The sequence below is a fragment of the Chroicocephalus ridibundus genome, chromosome 4, assembly GCF_963924245.1.
Source record: "Chroicocephalus ridibundus chromosome 4, bChrRid1.1, whole genome shotgun sequence".
NCBI classification, from domain to species: domain Eukaryota; kingdom Metazoa; phylum Chordata; class Aves; order Charadriiformes; family Laridae; genus Chroicocephalus; species Chroicocephalus ridibundus.
The window spans coordinates 1,127,549-1,144,086 of NC_086287.1; the positions used below are offsets into that span (position 1 = coordinate 1,127,549).

The 16,538-nt window shown below is 50.2% G+C and overlaps 1 protein-coding gene across 2 annotated transcripts in view; it reads left to right on the forward strand.

Annotated features, from left to right (window-relative positions):
• Window positions 1–896: 896 nt before the first annotated feature.
• The window catches only part of CCDC9B (coiled-coil domain containing 9B), a 51,889-nt gene continuing 36,247 nt past the window's right edge, over window positions 897–16,538 (forward strand). The window contains exons 1-5 of one of the 2 annotated variants that reach the window (XM_063333290.1): window positions 897–1,099; window positions 6,828–6,941; window positions 8,558–8,662; window positions 9,399–9,461; window positions 9,858–10,022. In XM_063333290.1, coding sequence (XP_063189360.1) covers window positions 1,079–1,099; window positions 6,828–6,941; window positions 8,558–8,662; window positions 9,399–9,461; window positions 9,858–10,022 — 468 coding nt within the window. In that variant the 5' untranslated portion in view covers window positions 897–1,078. The remainder of the gene's footprint in view (window positions 1,100–6,827; window positions 6,942–8,557; window positions 8,663–9,398; window positions 9,462–9,857; window positions 10,023–16,538) is intronic. The other variant, XM_063333291.1, reaches the window with a different exon arrangement.

The window sequence follows — 16,538 nt, forward strand, 5'->3', positions numbered from 1 at the left end:
CAGAGTCTTTTGAAGGTTTCCCTTGAACCATGCTGGATTTGGGCTTGAATTTATTGGATTTTGTGAGTTGTTGATGCTCAAAGGTCTTAGAAGGGATGGGAACCAGCAGCAGGCCTGCTTGGTTTTTCTAACATACAAACATAGCTGGACCCTCATTAAGGTCGGGGTGTGCATCAGTCCTTGGGCAACAAAATATTCCTCCATGTGCTTCCATCACTGGTTCACCTCTTGCCTGATCTGGGTCCCTCAGAGGGTGCTGGAGGAGCAGCCAGTCTGCATTGAGGGAGGACGTAGCACACAGCCGGGACACGGTGCTGAGATAAGGGTTCGAGTGTGGCCACCTGAGAGCGCAGCAGAGGAATGCTGCCTGTTTTCTCAAACCCCGGCTATTTCTGACTCTTCTGGGGGTCATTTTGGCAGCTTTTGGACTTACCGGGGGCCCTCTCCTTTGACTATGGACTCTGCTAGTCATGGTGCTGGCTGGTAATGCCGACCCCGCAGCGTCACTTCTGCTCCCTCCCTGAAAGAAAGGCACATTTTAAAAGCGGGGAAATCATTTCTGGAGAATATTGAAATTAAACAGAAAAAGGCAAATCCAGCACTTGTTTTCCCGTGGAGACTCATACACATACTCGCACTCACAAGACATTCAGGACCCCAGATATTTTCCCGGTCCCCCGCCAGGCGTGCAACTAGCCATGCATAACAAATAACACGACCCCATGAATGGCTGTGAAGTGAAGTCAAGCTGTTTGCCCGATCCATTTTTCATTGTTCGCCCGGCTTTTCCCACTTTGAACGAGGGCTTGTGGCATCAGGAAGTTAAAAGGAGTCAGGAGGGGGGAAAAGGGGGAGTGTTTCTTTTAAAAAGAGAGTGAGATTGGAGAGGAGGACACAGGCACTCAAAACCCTGTCTGTGCTGGGTATATTAGGCAGCCAGTGCTCTTGGCTGGGAGCCCAGACGAGGCTTTTGTAATCAAAACATGATCTTGTATGCTGTGCAACCAGTGCTGAGAAAGGCCGTCTGATGGCTCTCCTCTTTTAGCTCTGCTCTGGAATCCGCCGGGCTTCGCCGCCGATGTCCAACATGCACCGAGCTGTGAGTGCTGCCTTTGTGGGGCCTGGGGGGGGCGCGGGGCGGAGGGGTCCCTCACCCAAAAAGGCCAAGAAAGGACGTGCACTCGCTTCCTTCAGGGTGGCCTTTCCGTGGTTGTCGCTTTGTTGTTTTTTTTTCTTGCCTGGCTGCCAGCAGGCACTGGGAGCAAACAAGCCGTACCGCATTGTGGGGGGTGCTGGGGGGGGTGGATTTTGGGTGCTGGGGTTTGCATGTCCATGGCCGGGGCAGGTTGCAGTGACTGGCTCGGGACAATGTGCCTCCCGGGAGGGCGGAAGGCCGGGGTAGGTAACAAACAGAAACCCAGGCAGTGCTGATGTTGCCTGTCCCAAGGGTTTCAGCCGCAGCTGTCAAGCCAGTGGATATTTCTTAAAAAGAGCGGATGCATTTGCTTACGCAGAAGAGTGTTAGCTAAGGGCCCCGCTCCTCTCTCCTCTTCCCTTCCCCCCTGCTTCTGTCTTTCTCGCTTTTCCAACCCTGCTGCCTCCGAGGTCTCTCGCTGTAGAAGCAGGCAATCGGAGAAGTATGCGGGAAAACCCTGCGTGCAGAGACAGTGTGGAGCGAGGCGTCCCTCCAGCCCCCGATGAGCTGCGTAGCGAGTGTGTGTGCCACTTAGGAGTGGGGGGTATGACAGAACGAGATGTCGTCATTTAATTGAAGCACGAAGCCACTGGCTTTCCATTTCTCCTATTGTGACATTTTTATTTGCAATCGATAGAAAGAGTCCTCTTGTTCTGCGGGTTCGTCGCTCTGCTGTGCTTATCTAGGAGGCATCGGGCTCAGCTGCTTTCTGATTCAAAGCCATCGCACGTTTGTTCTGCCAAAGCCATTTATAACTCTCCCGTCGCTGTGACATACGGGCACCTTGGCTCCCCGGAAGAGCTTGACTCTGGGGAGGGCACGGTGCAGCCACTTTTCACCCTGAGCATCAGCTTCGGCATGGGCTGGGGCGGCGGATTCGTTCCAGAAGCGGAGGACAGGGCACGTCCCCCTGTTATCGGCTGGGCTGACGACCAAACGCTGACTTGGCTTAACCGTACAATGGGGGAGCCCCTGCAAGCTCGTGCGGGGACTCGAAACGCCGCTGGGCGCTTCTGCGCGCACTGGGGCAGCTCTGCGGCTCGCGACTGTGCGGGCAAGAGAGCACCCATCAACCGCAGACCCCCAGCGCTTGCCGAAACAGGTCACGCAGAGAGAAATACATTAATGGCTTCATTAGTAACGGGGAGGAGAAGTGCTGAATACCAGCAAAACTTTCCTTCTAGTGACTTGTTTCCAGCTGGAAATGGAGGGACCCCCCTCCCCCCAGCACTAGCTGTGTTGCAATGTAGCCAAAATGCTGACAAATGTGCAGTCTCATGCGGAGAGGGAGAACGGTCTGACAGGTCTCTTCCATCTTTTGCCTCTGAAAAGAGAAGAGCACAAATGCAGTCTCTGCCGGAATTTTTAAATTCTTCTGAGCCGGCAGCTCTGTCAGTCCTCCTTCAAAGGAATGCGAAGATGAAAGGGGTGTGTTTGAGGGCATGCACCACTTTGATCCCACCCTCAAGCAGCCAACACCCCAGCACTCAGCAAACGGCGAACCTGCCAATTTAGTGCTCACAGAATAGCTTCTGTTCAGGTAAACACTGAATTCAGCTTTAATCAGCCTTGCAAAATGGCCATGAAAGTGTATCCACCCACATATACAATATACTCACCTGTCGCGTACCCGGTTGATTGATGGCAATGGAAAATCGTGTTTCATTCTCCCGCAGACCTTGACAAAATCCCATTGTCCAGCAGGAGAATGCGTGGAGGCGGTTTGAATGTCCCTGTTGTTGCACCTGAACACAAATGGGTGCCCGTGTCCTGGCAGAGCGGCCCTCGGTGAGGGCTGTTAAATCAGCACTGATAAAATACCCCTCCTCGGGGGTACGAGTGGCGATGCGCTTGTGCAGGATCTGAGGTCTGCTTTCGCAAACTGGTTCTCCTGCCTTTCCCCTCTCTGGTTTCTGACATCCAGCACACCTCCTCTGTGATGGTAGCACATTTTCAACCTTTAGTCCCTTTTCTCCAAAGAACATACCATACACAGACTTCGCCCCCCTCCCTGTCCCTATTATTTGCAGATCAAGCACAGATCTGCTTGATCAGAGCTGAAATGTAGTTAGCTTTGGGGTGTTTTTTCACGTAAAGCCCTTGAAAGGAAGAGCTAGCGTTGCGGGGATGTGCGGTGATTCAGCAGCTGGATCCCTTCCCTTGAAGGTGAGCACTGGCCATGCACACGGGATATTTGCAGCCCTGGTTCCCGGGAAGCCTGTGACACTCTTGGGAGAGCCGTGATGCTCACCCCTGGCTGAATTCCCATGCGCTACTTAGAATTATTTTCCGAAGGGCCAGCTGATCAAACATGCCCACATTCTTACTTTGTGCCCATCTCCCAGGTAGCTGAAAACCTTCCCATGTTAAGGAGGTAATTCCTACAGCTCATCTAAAATCCTCTGCTTTCAAATGGGCAGGATATTCCCATCCTGGTGAGATGCTACGTGACCCACAAAGATCAAGGGTCAGGTTCACAGCGCCTTAATTCTGCCTCATTCGATGCACTGGCACATCTTCAGGAGGCCAGAGCCCCTGTACGTCGCTGGATAGAGTTCACAAAGGTAGCTGGGAACATGTTGCAGAGTCAAAGGCTTTCCCTCCCCTGGGCTATAGCATCTGTGGTTTTACTCTTTGCCTTCAGGCCTTGGGCTTCTCACTGCATGTTTGCGCAGTTTAAGAAGGGCTGTGTTCTATGGCACTCGTCCATCCCCTCCTCCGGCCCTCCAGTGCTCCAGTTTTTCCTCTGGTGACCTCCTTAGGACCAGGCAAAAGGCAGCCGAGGTCTCCAGGAGAAATCCTCCCTTCCCAGGAGAAAGGGCTTTGCAAGCCCCTTGGCTACCGCTGGTGGCTGGGCCCTGGGGAGCCCAGCTGCCTGGCTCAGCGCCGGCAGGACGGCACCCAGGGCACGACGGGCGTCAGACCCAGATCCCGTGTCCCCAGCTGCTGTGGCCCCTGACGTAGCCTTCCCTGAAGGAGGTCACACCTGCTATGTCATGATTAATGAAGGAAAAAACCCTCCTGCCTGTGCAGAAGCTCTTCCCATCTTGAACGCTCCGGAGCATGCCATGGAGGATGCTTCTGGGGATTTTGCCCTGGAGATGGGGAAGGGCAGCAGCAGAAATGCTCGCTCACAGGGGTGTGGTGACAGTTCGCTCCCATGAAAATGGGGAAACCAACTGTTGGTCTTGGTGTCTTTATGAGGAATTTTATGAGGAATTTGAGAGGAAGCCAACAGGGATGGGAAAAAAACATGCTTTGCCCATGCATTGTGAGCAAAAACACTTTACTGCTTCAGAGTATTTTAAGCAATTTTATTTCCCAATTAACCATCTATTAACGACTGATTCTGATTTTAAAGAAAACTAATCCCAAACATACCCTTAGGAAAAACAACTCTTCTTCCCTCCTGGTACCACTCCCTCCCTGTTTTTTTGGTTCTCTGTTCCCCTCAGCACGGGGCGCCGATGGGGGGATTCACCCCTGGTGGCTCCCCGACTGCCAGCAGCCCCTCAAGGGTCCCCACTCAGGTGGAGCGGGGCCAGAGGAGGCCCCGGAGATGCTGGGAGGGCTGGAGCCCCTCTGCTGTGGGGACAGGCTGAGAGAGCTGGGGGGGTTCAGCCTGGAGAAGAGAAAGCTCCAGGGAGACCTTCCAGCCCCTTCCAGGCCCTCAAGGGGCTCCAGGAAAGCTGGGGAGGGACTCTGGATCAGGGAGGGGAGCCACGGGACGAGGGGGAAGGGTTTTACACTGAAAGAGGGAAGGTTTAGATGAGATAAGAGGAAGAAATTTTTCACTCTGAGGGTGGTGAGCCCCTGGCCCAGGTTGCCCAGAGAAGCTGTGGCTGCCCCATCCCTGGAGGGGTTCAAGGCCAGGTTGGACGGGGCTTGGAGCAACCTGGGCTGGTGGGAGATGTCCCTGCCCAGGGCAGGGGGTGGAATGAGATGACCTTTAAGGTCCCTTCCCACCCAGACCATTCTGTGATTCTCTCCTCTTCTTCCTCCCAGCAGGGCCTTTCTCCTCTCGACCTCCTCCTGCGCTGGCCCCTTTCCCCCTTTCCTCTGAACTGGGTTTCCACAGAGACGCCATTGCTCCCTGCAGGGTGCCGAGGCCCTGTGCCCCTCTGGGAGCTCTGGGCTGCCACGGCTCCCCCTGATTGGCTGAGAGGCCCCACGGGCTCCCCTGATTGGCTGAATTTTGGCGGGAGGCCCCTGTAGGAGCTGGTTGGAACTGGCTGTGACCGGCTGGGGGCGGTCCATGGCCTCCGCCCTCACAGGGCACCCCGGGCCGCCTCCCCGCTGCCGACATCTCACCAGTTATGCCCAGTATATCCATGCAACTGGGGTGGTTGTAGGACCAGGCTTGTAGCGGCTGTCAGGTCAGCACCAGGCAGGGACTGGGAGGGCTTCCAGGGCTGGGGCTGGAGGTGGGCGCAGCTTCCCCTGGACAGGTCCCTCTCCTGCCCCCGGGACTGGGGCTGAGGTGCCCTGGAGCAGGGTCTGATACCAGCCCCAGAGACCTCACCAGGTCCAAGGCGAGGACAAGGCCAGGATTGGCACGTGCAGCACAGCGTCCGCAGAGGACGTTGGCACACACAGACCTCTTCACCAGCCCTTGGGGACCCTCAATGTGCCTTTGACCACGCGCTGGCTGTTTCCACTTCACAGGGACACAACCCTGAGGGTCACCCACAGGAGCAACACCCAGTTGTAGTGAGATGGGTAACAGTTTTATTCCATTTGCTTCTTGATTCCTCCAGACTTTGCTGGTGCTGCGGGCAACGTGCATCATGCACGGCAGCTGGATTTGCTGCAGTGCTCCTGCAGCAGATTTACTGCACAGGGCCAAACGGCAAAGGTGTCAGGCTGGGAGTAGCCTGCAGGTGGTTAGAGTTGTAATCCTGGCAAAACAGATATCCAGGAGTGCAATGCCTGCTCAGAGATTTGAGGTTCCTTTCCTCCGCTCCCCGGTCTCACTTTGCCTTGTCCAGCTCTCGGTGTGAGTGGAGGAGAGGGAATATGAGACCTCTGCAGCATGCAGATGCCATGCTGATAAGGAGTGCACAAAAACACTGTTTAAAAATAAACCTATAGTGCCTTGGAGATCTCAGCCTTGCCACCTTGCTCTTCGTGCAAACACCAGGCAGAGTCTAGACAATATGGATCAGGTTGCTGCAGTGAGTTGATAATCCTCAGCATTAATTTTTCCTAGACGCTGCTGTCACTAGAATTTTAAAAATCCAATTTGGTATCCCCTGTGGTAACCAAGGTGCTCTCTGAATGTAAATGGAGGGGAAATGATGTGCCTGAGAACACCTGAACTAACAGTAGAGAGGTGTCACTTACTGCATGCAGCTAAGCAGTGTGTTAACTCTGAAGCCTACCAACAGCCATCAAAGTGGGACAACAGCTTTTTGCTCTACCTACCTCATTGCTGAACAAAAATTGTGAGAAAATAAAAGGTCAGTTCTGTCAGGAAAAAGTCAATTTACAAGATACAGTATTCTTTTTAATGGAGGACCAAGGGGAGAAATGGTGGGGAAAAACTCTTCCACTTCGCACCCCATCCAAACAGAAGCAGGTTTCCTCCTGTTGATGTGATGACTGAGAAGATCTTTGCTCCTTCTGTTTTCAGGATGCTGCTGTGGATGATGCAGTGTTAAGGAAGAAGGAGCAGAAAGATGTTGAACTCGATAAGAAAATCTTGGCTTTGCGGAAAAAGAATGAAGCGCTTATACGAAGATACCAGGTGAGTCTGCAGGTTCTGACCTTCCCCAGCTCCGTTTTGGAGTCCTCAGTCGCACTGTGAAGAAAACGGCCAGCAGTGTCGGTGTGACTTTGTTATACAGGTAACATATTAACATCGGAAAGCATTTGGAACAGTGGGCAGAGCTCTGCCTCTAGCTGCGGCTCCTGAATTGCTTGGAAAGCAGGCTCACTGATGCTTGCCTTGCTGCTGCAGCATCTCCTCTTGCCCTACCGTCTTCCTCTGTCTGCATCACACTTTTCCCACCCCTTCACCTCATATTTCCCCGTCTGTCCTTCCCCGTGCCTTGTGCTTATCCTCCTGGGTGCATAGGAGGTTGCATCCTCAAGACATTTGATAGGTTTATCTTCCCTGCCAGGGCAGTGGTGTGGGTTGAAGCTCCTCCCTGGCCAGTCCCAGTGTTTCTGGGGAGCACACCTTTGCCTCTGTGGAGGCAAATCAAGTCTTTAGCAGCCTGTTGATTACTGCAGCCTTACCCTCTGAATTGGGAGGAAGTACTCCAGCTACACCCCATTTTTTTGATCCTGCCTTGGCCAAGAAGGTGTCCCTAGTGGCCTGCAGGAGGTAGCCAGCCTGGCTTGTATGAGCTGGTTTGGGTGACATTATGGTAACCCAGAGCTCTCGCTGTGGATTTGTTTACCCTTCTCCATGAATGTCTGCATACGGCAGCACAGATTAGGACAGCCCGAGGGTAATCCTGGCAGAAGGGTCCCCCTTGGCTTGTCTGGGATATTCTCCTGCCTGTGCCCAAGGCCACTTGGCTTTAGGGGCTCTTTAACATTTGCCAGCTGGATAGGCAGTCTTGAGTTTGACAAAGAGCCATGCTGAAAACCCGAAAATCCAGAGGGCACTTTGTGTCTTGGATCCAGAACTGAGAGACTCAGTGGTGCTCTGGGCTGGGTCTTGCATAGAAGACATTTCCTTTGATACCATACAAGCCATTTTGGACCTTTTCTGGTGGCAGCAAAAAATGGTACATAGTGGAAAGCTATGGGAAAGGTTGAATGCCACAAGCAGCTGGAGAAGAGGAACTCTTATCCCTGTATGAAAAGCTACCCACCTGCCACCACCACTTGGCTTCTAGAATAAACTGCCTAGTAGATCGCCAGACCTCAGCCACCTTCTCTTGGCCACAGATGCTGCCTTGGCGCCAGACTGGCACAGGGACTATGGCTCCTGTGCACGGCCCTCCCTTTCTGCAGGCTTGGTGTGTCTTCCAGCCTCTCCACATGTCCTGTACCCAATTTTTCATGAATGTCAGACTGATCATCTTCCCTGCCTGTCAGAAAGGGACCCCTGTACTCTGTGCTTGCTTCCTATTGCATGTGCTGGGACCACAGCGGACACTCTGAATCAACAAGACATTTACTAAGGTGCTGGTGGCACAGGGACAGGTAATGCAGGTCACAGCTGCCCGTGACCCCTTCCAGGGCACATGGATGGAACACAAGTTGGTCTGCTCCCTCTTAGAAATATGTTTCTGTGGAAACACATGGGTTAGAGGTGGGTCCATCTAGGAGAAATCCTAAACAGGAAAATGGACAACATCTGTAGGCATCCAGGTACCGGCTGATGATAATGATATGTATGTGTTTCAGGAGATAGAAGAGGACAAAAAGCGAGCTGAGCAGGAGGGAATGGCTGTCACCTCCAGGAGACCCAAGCAAGACGGACTCACTATTACTATCACCAAGGCTCACAATGTAAGTGCTGCCTCTCCTTCACCCCAGTCAGCTCTCACTCCAGTCCTACCTCAGCAAAGTGACATTTCTGAAAGGAATAGCCTCCACAGCAAAGCTTTTTCAGGTGTGGGACATTGCTCCTAAGCCCTCAAAAAAGGATTTAAAAACTGCAGAGATGTGTGCTCAAGGTGATTTTAACTTATAAATTTCCAGCCATGCCCAGGCACCTGTACCCAAACATGCAGAATTAACAGACAAATAAATGAGTGCGTGAACAGGCACACTTGGCCCTGGATGGGTCGCAGGTGTGAACATTGCAACAAACAGGCAGGCAAAACCTATTGGTGCATGTGTGTCACTGGAGGCATCAGGAATGCCTCTGAGGATGCCTGTAGCAAAATCATGGTCTCCTTAGGCTTCGTGAGTAGCCCTTGCTTGCTTTGAGGCTTCCCACAACTGGGACAAATGCTGCAAGTCCCAGGCTTCCCTCCTAAGTGGACCGAATCTGTCTGACAAGCCCTGCCCACCCCTCCTGGCAGTGTGCGGCTTGGTAAACCACCCAGCCGGTCCTGCTTCCCTGGGTGAAGTCCTCTGTCAGAGCAAGCGCGCAGCTTGCTGAGCCAGCCCACCCTCCTTCCATGCAGTCGGCACTCCTGGGTTGTTAGATCCAGGCTAGTGCATTGTTCACATCTCACCATGTCCCGGCCCTTGCTTTTCTCCGGAGGTGCGCTGTTGCACACGTTTTTCTCTCATACAGGACCTGAAAGATGCAATTACCCAGACTGAACACTATGGACAAGATAGCCCAGCCCTCTCGATGGTGAGCACCACCCTCAGGAGCCATCCACTTGGCTTCCAAGGCCATCTCCATCAGGACTTAGGCTTTCCTGATCTAACTCAGAGTGCTGCAGAAAGAGATGAGGATGACATTTGTTTCCTATAACTCTGGCATTTTAGTCTGAAATGTCAGATTTGTAAGTGCAAAGGATTTTCCAGACCCGCTGTAATTGTGGGTTTTGCTGCTGAGCAGACAACGAGCCCCTTGTTCCCTAGGAATGTCACGGCACCACGCCGGGCACAGAAAAGCTTCCTCGGGGCAAGGCCTGCCTTTTCTGTAGCTGGCCTCCCTGCTCGCGTGCAGGTGTGTTTGGGGAAGGGAACAGCATTGGTGAGCCGAGGGGCTTGGATTTGCTAATGGAAGTAATTCATTTTCCAGGACAAAAGGATTGTGAGTGAGAAGTGGGTGAGTCCTTGTCCTACGAGCCCTGGGTTTGGCATTGGCAGTGAGGAAGAGGAGGAGGAGGAGGAAGCAGATCATATGTTCACATTCAGGATGGGGAAGAGGATGCAGCTGGCTGTCACCATGGACAACAAAGCCAAGGTGAGCAGAGAAGAGGTTTCCTCTTACACTTCAGCCTCTTGACTTACAAAGGAGCTTCTGTTCTGCCTCTCACTTGCGCTTTCTGCTCAGCATGTCCCACGATGTCTCATCTCCGAAGGGAATAGTTCCCTTCCCGCCCCTTTTCAATCCTTCAGCACAGCGTCGGTCTTCATCTCGAGTTGCCACTCACTTTCCTCCCCATGTCTGATTGACAGGAGCCAGCCCCCAGGTTTGCTAAACCTCCCAGCGGCTCCATCCAGCCACGCATAGCCAGTTCCCTTTCTGAGAGATCAGCCACCTCATTGCCCTCCTGGGCCACTAGTGGGTTTGTTAAATTGTGTCGCTGTGCCTGGAAAGGGGATGGAAATAAGTGGAAGCTTGGACAAATTTAGCTGCGTTACTCCCCAGCTATTCCCAGGGAGGCAGCAGTGTTTGGTGGTAAAAGCAGCATCATTTCTCCCTGTTGCTGTATTCCAGAAAGTCCTAAGCACAGAATAAAAAACAGTGTGACATGTATCTGTTGCAGTTGCCAATGTGATGAGCAGAAAGTGTGACACAGTATTTGCAGACTTAATTAAAAATTGTGCAAAATGTCAAAAGTAATTGGAAATGCTACTTCATTTTTTAAATCCCAAAGCATCCCCTCCTGGGTGCTACCTCATGCCTTGTGGAGTCTGTGCATCTAGATAAAATGATCAAAGGATCCTAATAGCAGCTTTAGCATGTCAGGAGATATTTGCCAAGAAGGGTTTGATAAAACTTTGGCAGTTAGTATTGGCAGCATGTCCAAGGAAGTACGTGCCTGTATGTGCTTCACGCTCCTCTTTTCTTCCCTTGGAGTATATCTCAGGGGACTGATCTTGTTCTCATTGGAGTCTGTGAGTTTGACCGCTGAGATAAATAGGAACAAGGATCAGAAGTGCCACCTTCTTTGGAAAAATGTAGTATCTGCATGCGCTGATGCACCTGTATGGGAACTCGGGGAATCTCTCCAGTTAGTGATTCTCTGGAGGGAGGTTATTGCTGCAGGTGATATTTCTTGCTGTTGAATGTGTTCCAAAAGAATACAGGTGGCAATCTTACCTATTTATTGATTAAGACTAAGGAGACACCAGTGAGACAGTGGGAGACACAACACCCAGGTGAGCACAGCCCCTTTGTGCTGACCATGCTGATGGGAAGGAGACAGAAAGCCTGAGCTGGCCCTTGTGCCTCGCTGAGACGTTGGGGTGGACGAGGTCAGCCCCTGCCGCCATCGCAGCAGCACTGGGAAAAGGAAACGGTGGCAGCAAATGGTGCTCCCCCAGGTCCCCTTTTAGGCACAGCAACGTGCTTGGCCCACAAAATGAGTGGGCTTTTTTGAGCTGAGGTCCAAGCAAAGACATTCCCCAGGGTAATGAAGCGAAACCCCATCCTTCGTGCTACCCTGGTGCTTTGGGGTAGGAGTGCTGAAAACCTTGGCTGTAAACAAAAGGCAGAGAGACATTTCTCCCTCTGAGGCAGCTTGGAAATATTTTTCTGATTTTGTGCCTCGAATGCCTTTTCATTTCTGTTTTTCTGTGACCTAGTTACCCTTTCTTTCCACGAAGAAGTAGACCACAATCACTGTGCCGTTATAAAGTCATTATATGTTATGTTGAAGGAACTGAATCATTTAGGAAATAATGCACCTTTCACAATGATTTTTCAGGAGAAGGGGACTGAGGCTTCTCATTTCCTTTGTTCCAGACAGATTACCAGTAGCATGAACATCCCCTTCAAATGGAATCTCATTCCAGCACAACCAAACTACCTCCTGATGTAAGGGGAAAAATTCTGTTTTTTCTTAGAGGAGAGGGTACACAGAAATCTAACCATGCTCATTACGGACTGAACTTTACCAACGAGACATTTGAGAGTCTCCTCCAACGTTTCTCATGGCTACATAGCTCTGCACGCGGGGCTTATATTTGAAGCAATTACATTTGCAGAGTGAGTGGCTCTCGCAGGCAGGCTGTGTCCCCTGGAGCCGTTTCCATAATCTATAGCTCAGAATTCAAGTTCTAGATGGGGATTTGTATTAGCGCAAAGCACTGGCAGTTACATCACATTGCAGCCTTAAACTCCGTGCCAGGGTTTTTCAGCATGGCCAATTAATAGAACTCTGAGATTTTTCTGCTGGAAACACATACCTCTGTGGAAACTCCCCATAAGTCCCCTGTTGTATGATACATATGATTTTGCTTGCATTAAGCGCCTTTCACAGGCCTTAGCAGACCCCCAGTGTCTCCCAAGTGTTGGTGTAAAGCAGAACCCAGCAGCCTGACTTGATGACAGAGGAAAACTGATTTATTGGTGAATGTTTCAGTGGCATCAATCCAGAACCTTCCTTTAGTTACTTAAAATGTAGTTCTTAAAATGGATAAGTAGGAAGAGCATGGGACTGTACTGGGTGAGAGGGAAAAATTATTAGGATTTTGGACAAAATTGTATTTGATATCACATGAAGTGCAAGCTTATTTGTTGCTGCTGCCCTGTTAAGGCATCCTCTGTGCTACTGAAGATTAAAAGAGAAGGTAGATCATTTGCTTCAGCTTCCCAGTGAGCAAGGATTCACCAAGTGTCCCTGGAGAGACTTGCTCCATGATACTGGGATGACTAAATGACCATCACCGTCCTTCCTATGACTGTTGCAAGGTTCAAGCAACAGAGTAGCTGGGCTGTGCACAAAACCATTTACATTCAGTCCTAAATACCACAAACCACTGCAATGGGAGATGCCCCAAAGGAAAGGCAACTGTCAAATTGCATAAACTGGACAGAAGTCTAGGGTTTTCCTTTGTTCCCCCTGTTCTTTTTCCCGACACTCCTCAGATAGGCATTTTTAATGCTACCTTTGCAATCTGGGGCATGCCTCAAGCAGAAGATGGGCACTTCTCAGTTTACAGTTTTTCAGTGAAATACTACAAGGGAAGCAGCGCGGTTTTGTCTGACTGCAGCTAAATAGCTAATGCCGGTCTCCAATCTCCTGCAGGCAGTGAGTGAGCCAGGACAGGCCCTGTGGCAGGGAAGAGGTGGCTCTGCCAGGCACTGCCAGCTGTTTGGGCCCCGCTCTCTGTTCCCGTTGGCTCTGCATGGGTGCTTTCCTCATCTGACATCCCTTGCTTTGGGAACTAGCCCACCAAGGGCCAGGATTTTCCAATGTGGGACAAGAAATCTAGGAAATCACTGATATTCTTAAAATAAGAAACAAGCAAAAGAAGACACAAGTCGGCACATGTCATGGAAAAATATGCCATTAATTTTAGAGAGGGCAGTTAGTTAGAAGAGACTTAACTGAAAAGCAAAATGGCTGATAAGAAAATTGACTCTGTTCTATCTCAAACCAGGACAGCACATTAAGCAGAATGTGCCTTCAGGCATCGCATCTTAGCCAGAAGCAATATGGGGAGCGAGGGAGGGAGGGAAGGAGGGAGAGGAGGTATTACCTAGGAAAGCTGGTGGTCCCCCAGCCTGCACATGTCTAGCTATCGCAGCTCTGCGAAATACTTATTTCCTGTATCAGCCTCTGAGTCTGCCGTGCCATCTGCTCAATAAACTGCAGGGTTTAATGGCTTTGCCACCGCGCCAGCCTTCCCGCTGTGACTTTTAACATCTAATGGCTCAAGGAAGGTGCTGCCTCCCTGTAAATCTAGTAGTGCGCTTTGAGGTTTCTGTCCTGCTCACAGATTTGGGGACAAGGTCCTTTGCATTGGTTTTCAGGTATCCAGGTAGCGACTTTGCTATCGCTTGCACTTAGGGCCCATGTCCGTCCTCACGAAGGACCTTCTCAGACAGTAAGTGCTGAAGCCATCTTCCAAACATACCCCCCGCTGCTCGGCCTCCCTGTCAAGAGTTATTTGTGACCATTTTACTTATCTAAAGGACAGGCCATCGCCACCTAAACACTGAAGAGCCCTAGGGAACAGCTGTTGACTTAAACTAGAATTACTGTTTGAAGTACAAGTTATGGATTAATAACTCGCTATTACCTTGCTAAGCCATCACTGGGCTTACTTTCTTAATTAAAAAAAAAAATTAACTAGAATGCTAAACACCTTGTATCAGTGCTCTGTTTAGGGCAGAGCAAGCCCAGTTCATGAACTAACCTCAGCAGTACCACCTAGGATTACTGAACATGCCTGCTCAGGGCTTAAAGGAGGGAAGATTTAGCACCTTGAATGTCCCAGGAAACTCAGGATTATCCCCGGAGCAAAGGTATTTCCTGGGAATAATATCCAGAATAATAATAATTGAAGAACAAAGCAATGTACAGCTTCAGCACCAAAGTATCTACCAGGCTTGAGCGACTCGGTGGTTCCAAGGCAAAGCCAGACCATATTTTCAGCCTCTGAATCATGCTACAAATAGAGCAGGGAGACAGGACAGTTAAGAGCCTATTCTGCATGGTATAATGTGTCCAGCTGCCTTCAGAGGATGTCAGCAGATCGCAGTTCTTCCCCAAATATACTACAGTCATGCAGGGCTGGACCCTGTACAGGAGGGTCTAACTTGACTCATTCCCATGATTCCCGAGAGCTTTGCTGTTACGGTGGGAGAACACTGTCCTTTGTGGGGACCGTTTGCGTGTTGAGGAAACAGCAGTGCCTTGCTTGGGCTGCAGAGTTCCTCGATGGCAGCGGGCAGCCTCCTCGGCTGGCGGGTTGCTGCCAGGGAGGTAGATGCTGGGGAAAAGAAAGAGATTCTTTCATAGAAAGTTGCTTTACAGATTGCTTTGGGCAATTGCCCACATGTCTTTACAGAGCGCTCCTCCCCAAAAGGTATAAGTGAGGAATGGGATTTTAGAAGAGGAGAGGCTACTGTGGGGAGAGAAAGGAGAGGTGCAGCCTTGTGTACACCAATTCCAAAACAGGGAGGCTGTATTTGTCCCTCTTGTGACTCTGATGACATTTCTGCGGTTAAGTCACAGTCCCATGATGTGTAAGGTGCCTCAAAAAACTGCTAAGCACTTTTCTTCCGTGCTTCCAGCCGTAAGAAAGAGTTTAGTTTTCCTTATAAAGGGGAACTGTGAAGCACACACAATGATGCTTATCACTTCATCCTTTCTAGCTGTGGGAGAAAGTTTAAATAGGAAGGCTCAGGTTTTCAGAGCGGCTGACAAGATGTTGGTTTGCACTACCTTGTCATCACAACAGGAAGTGTTTGTTCATATATCTGGAAGACACATGATTCTGTTAGCATAACTTTGCAAGCTACTGTATAAAAGGTGTCTATTTACATAGTCTTTAATGGAAGAGTTAAATAAAACTGTATTTTCCTGTGTTTATCACAAGGTAAGAGCACTGGCATGGCCTGTTAGTGCTGATACACAGTAACTTCCTAAAATGACCGCGTTAATACTGCATTTCTGAGCCACTAAATCATCTCAGCATAACTGCCAAAAGGAATGAGACTAGAGGATACTCTTGTGGCCGCAGACATTGCCCCATGAACCCAGAGGGCATGGCAGGAGAGATTTACAGCTTCAAATTATCCAGCCCAGCTCTGTGGTCTGCAATACAAGACCAAGACAGTCTATTCACAAGGTTCATTTTTCTTCATGTCCATTAATAGTGATTTGCACTGACATAAAGGAAAACCACATTGGTTTCTTCGACTGCAAGCAGGAATCCTAGGCTGACCATTCTAATTCCAGTCTCCAGTTTCAGTGAAATTTTGGACTAAAATATATTAATCATAGAACATAAACAGGATTTGGAATATTTTTTTCATTTTAAAACATCCTGTGTTTGTATTAGCTAATAGTTCTGGCAATGGAAATATGTTACCTTTGGACACGATGTGATTCAGTCCCTCCGGAGCAGGTACTGCTTCAAAGCCATGAGCTAAATGCTTGTGAGCTTTGTGGCTGATTGATCCCGAATTCTGGTCTGTACTACCTAGTTCTAGTTGTATAAAAGCCAGAGCTGCAGAAATTACGCAAAATTACTAAATTCATACTTGCATATTAAATCCATTACTTGCCTACATCTGCACCCATGCATGTGTGCATATACGCACATACACGGATGTAAAACCTAAATAAGTTTTACTTCACAGTTGAAGCAGGCTACAGACGTGGGCACAAGTGTGTCCTAGGCTTGGTTACCCTCCACTAGACTCTTTCCAATTTGTCTATACCTCTCTCACCTTACGGTGAAGGGAAACTGGACACAATACTGCAAAGATGTCCCAAACAGAGGGAAATAATCACGTCCCTCAACCTGACGTCCCTCCTCATGCTAATGGAACCACGTGAGCAATGAGCCTTCCCCACCATTTACTTATGGCCAAGTTGCCGCCCACCAGGCTCCCAAAATACTTCTGCAGAGCTGCTCCCAGCCAGCTGAGCCCCTGCCTGCAGTGATGCAGGGAGTTTTAGGGATTCTTTTGTCCCAGGACTTGTCATTTGTTTTTGTTGACCCTCCTCCACCTTGTCAAGGTCCCTCTGAATGACAGTACCATCCTCCAGCACATCAGCTTGGTGTCACCCATGAA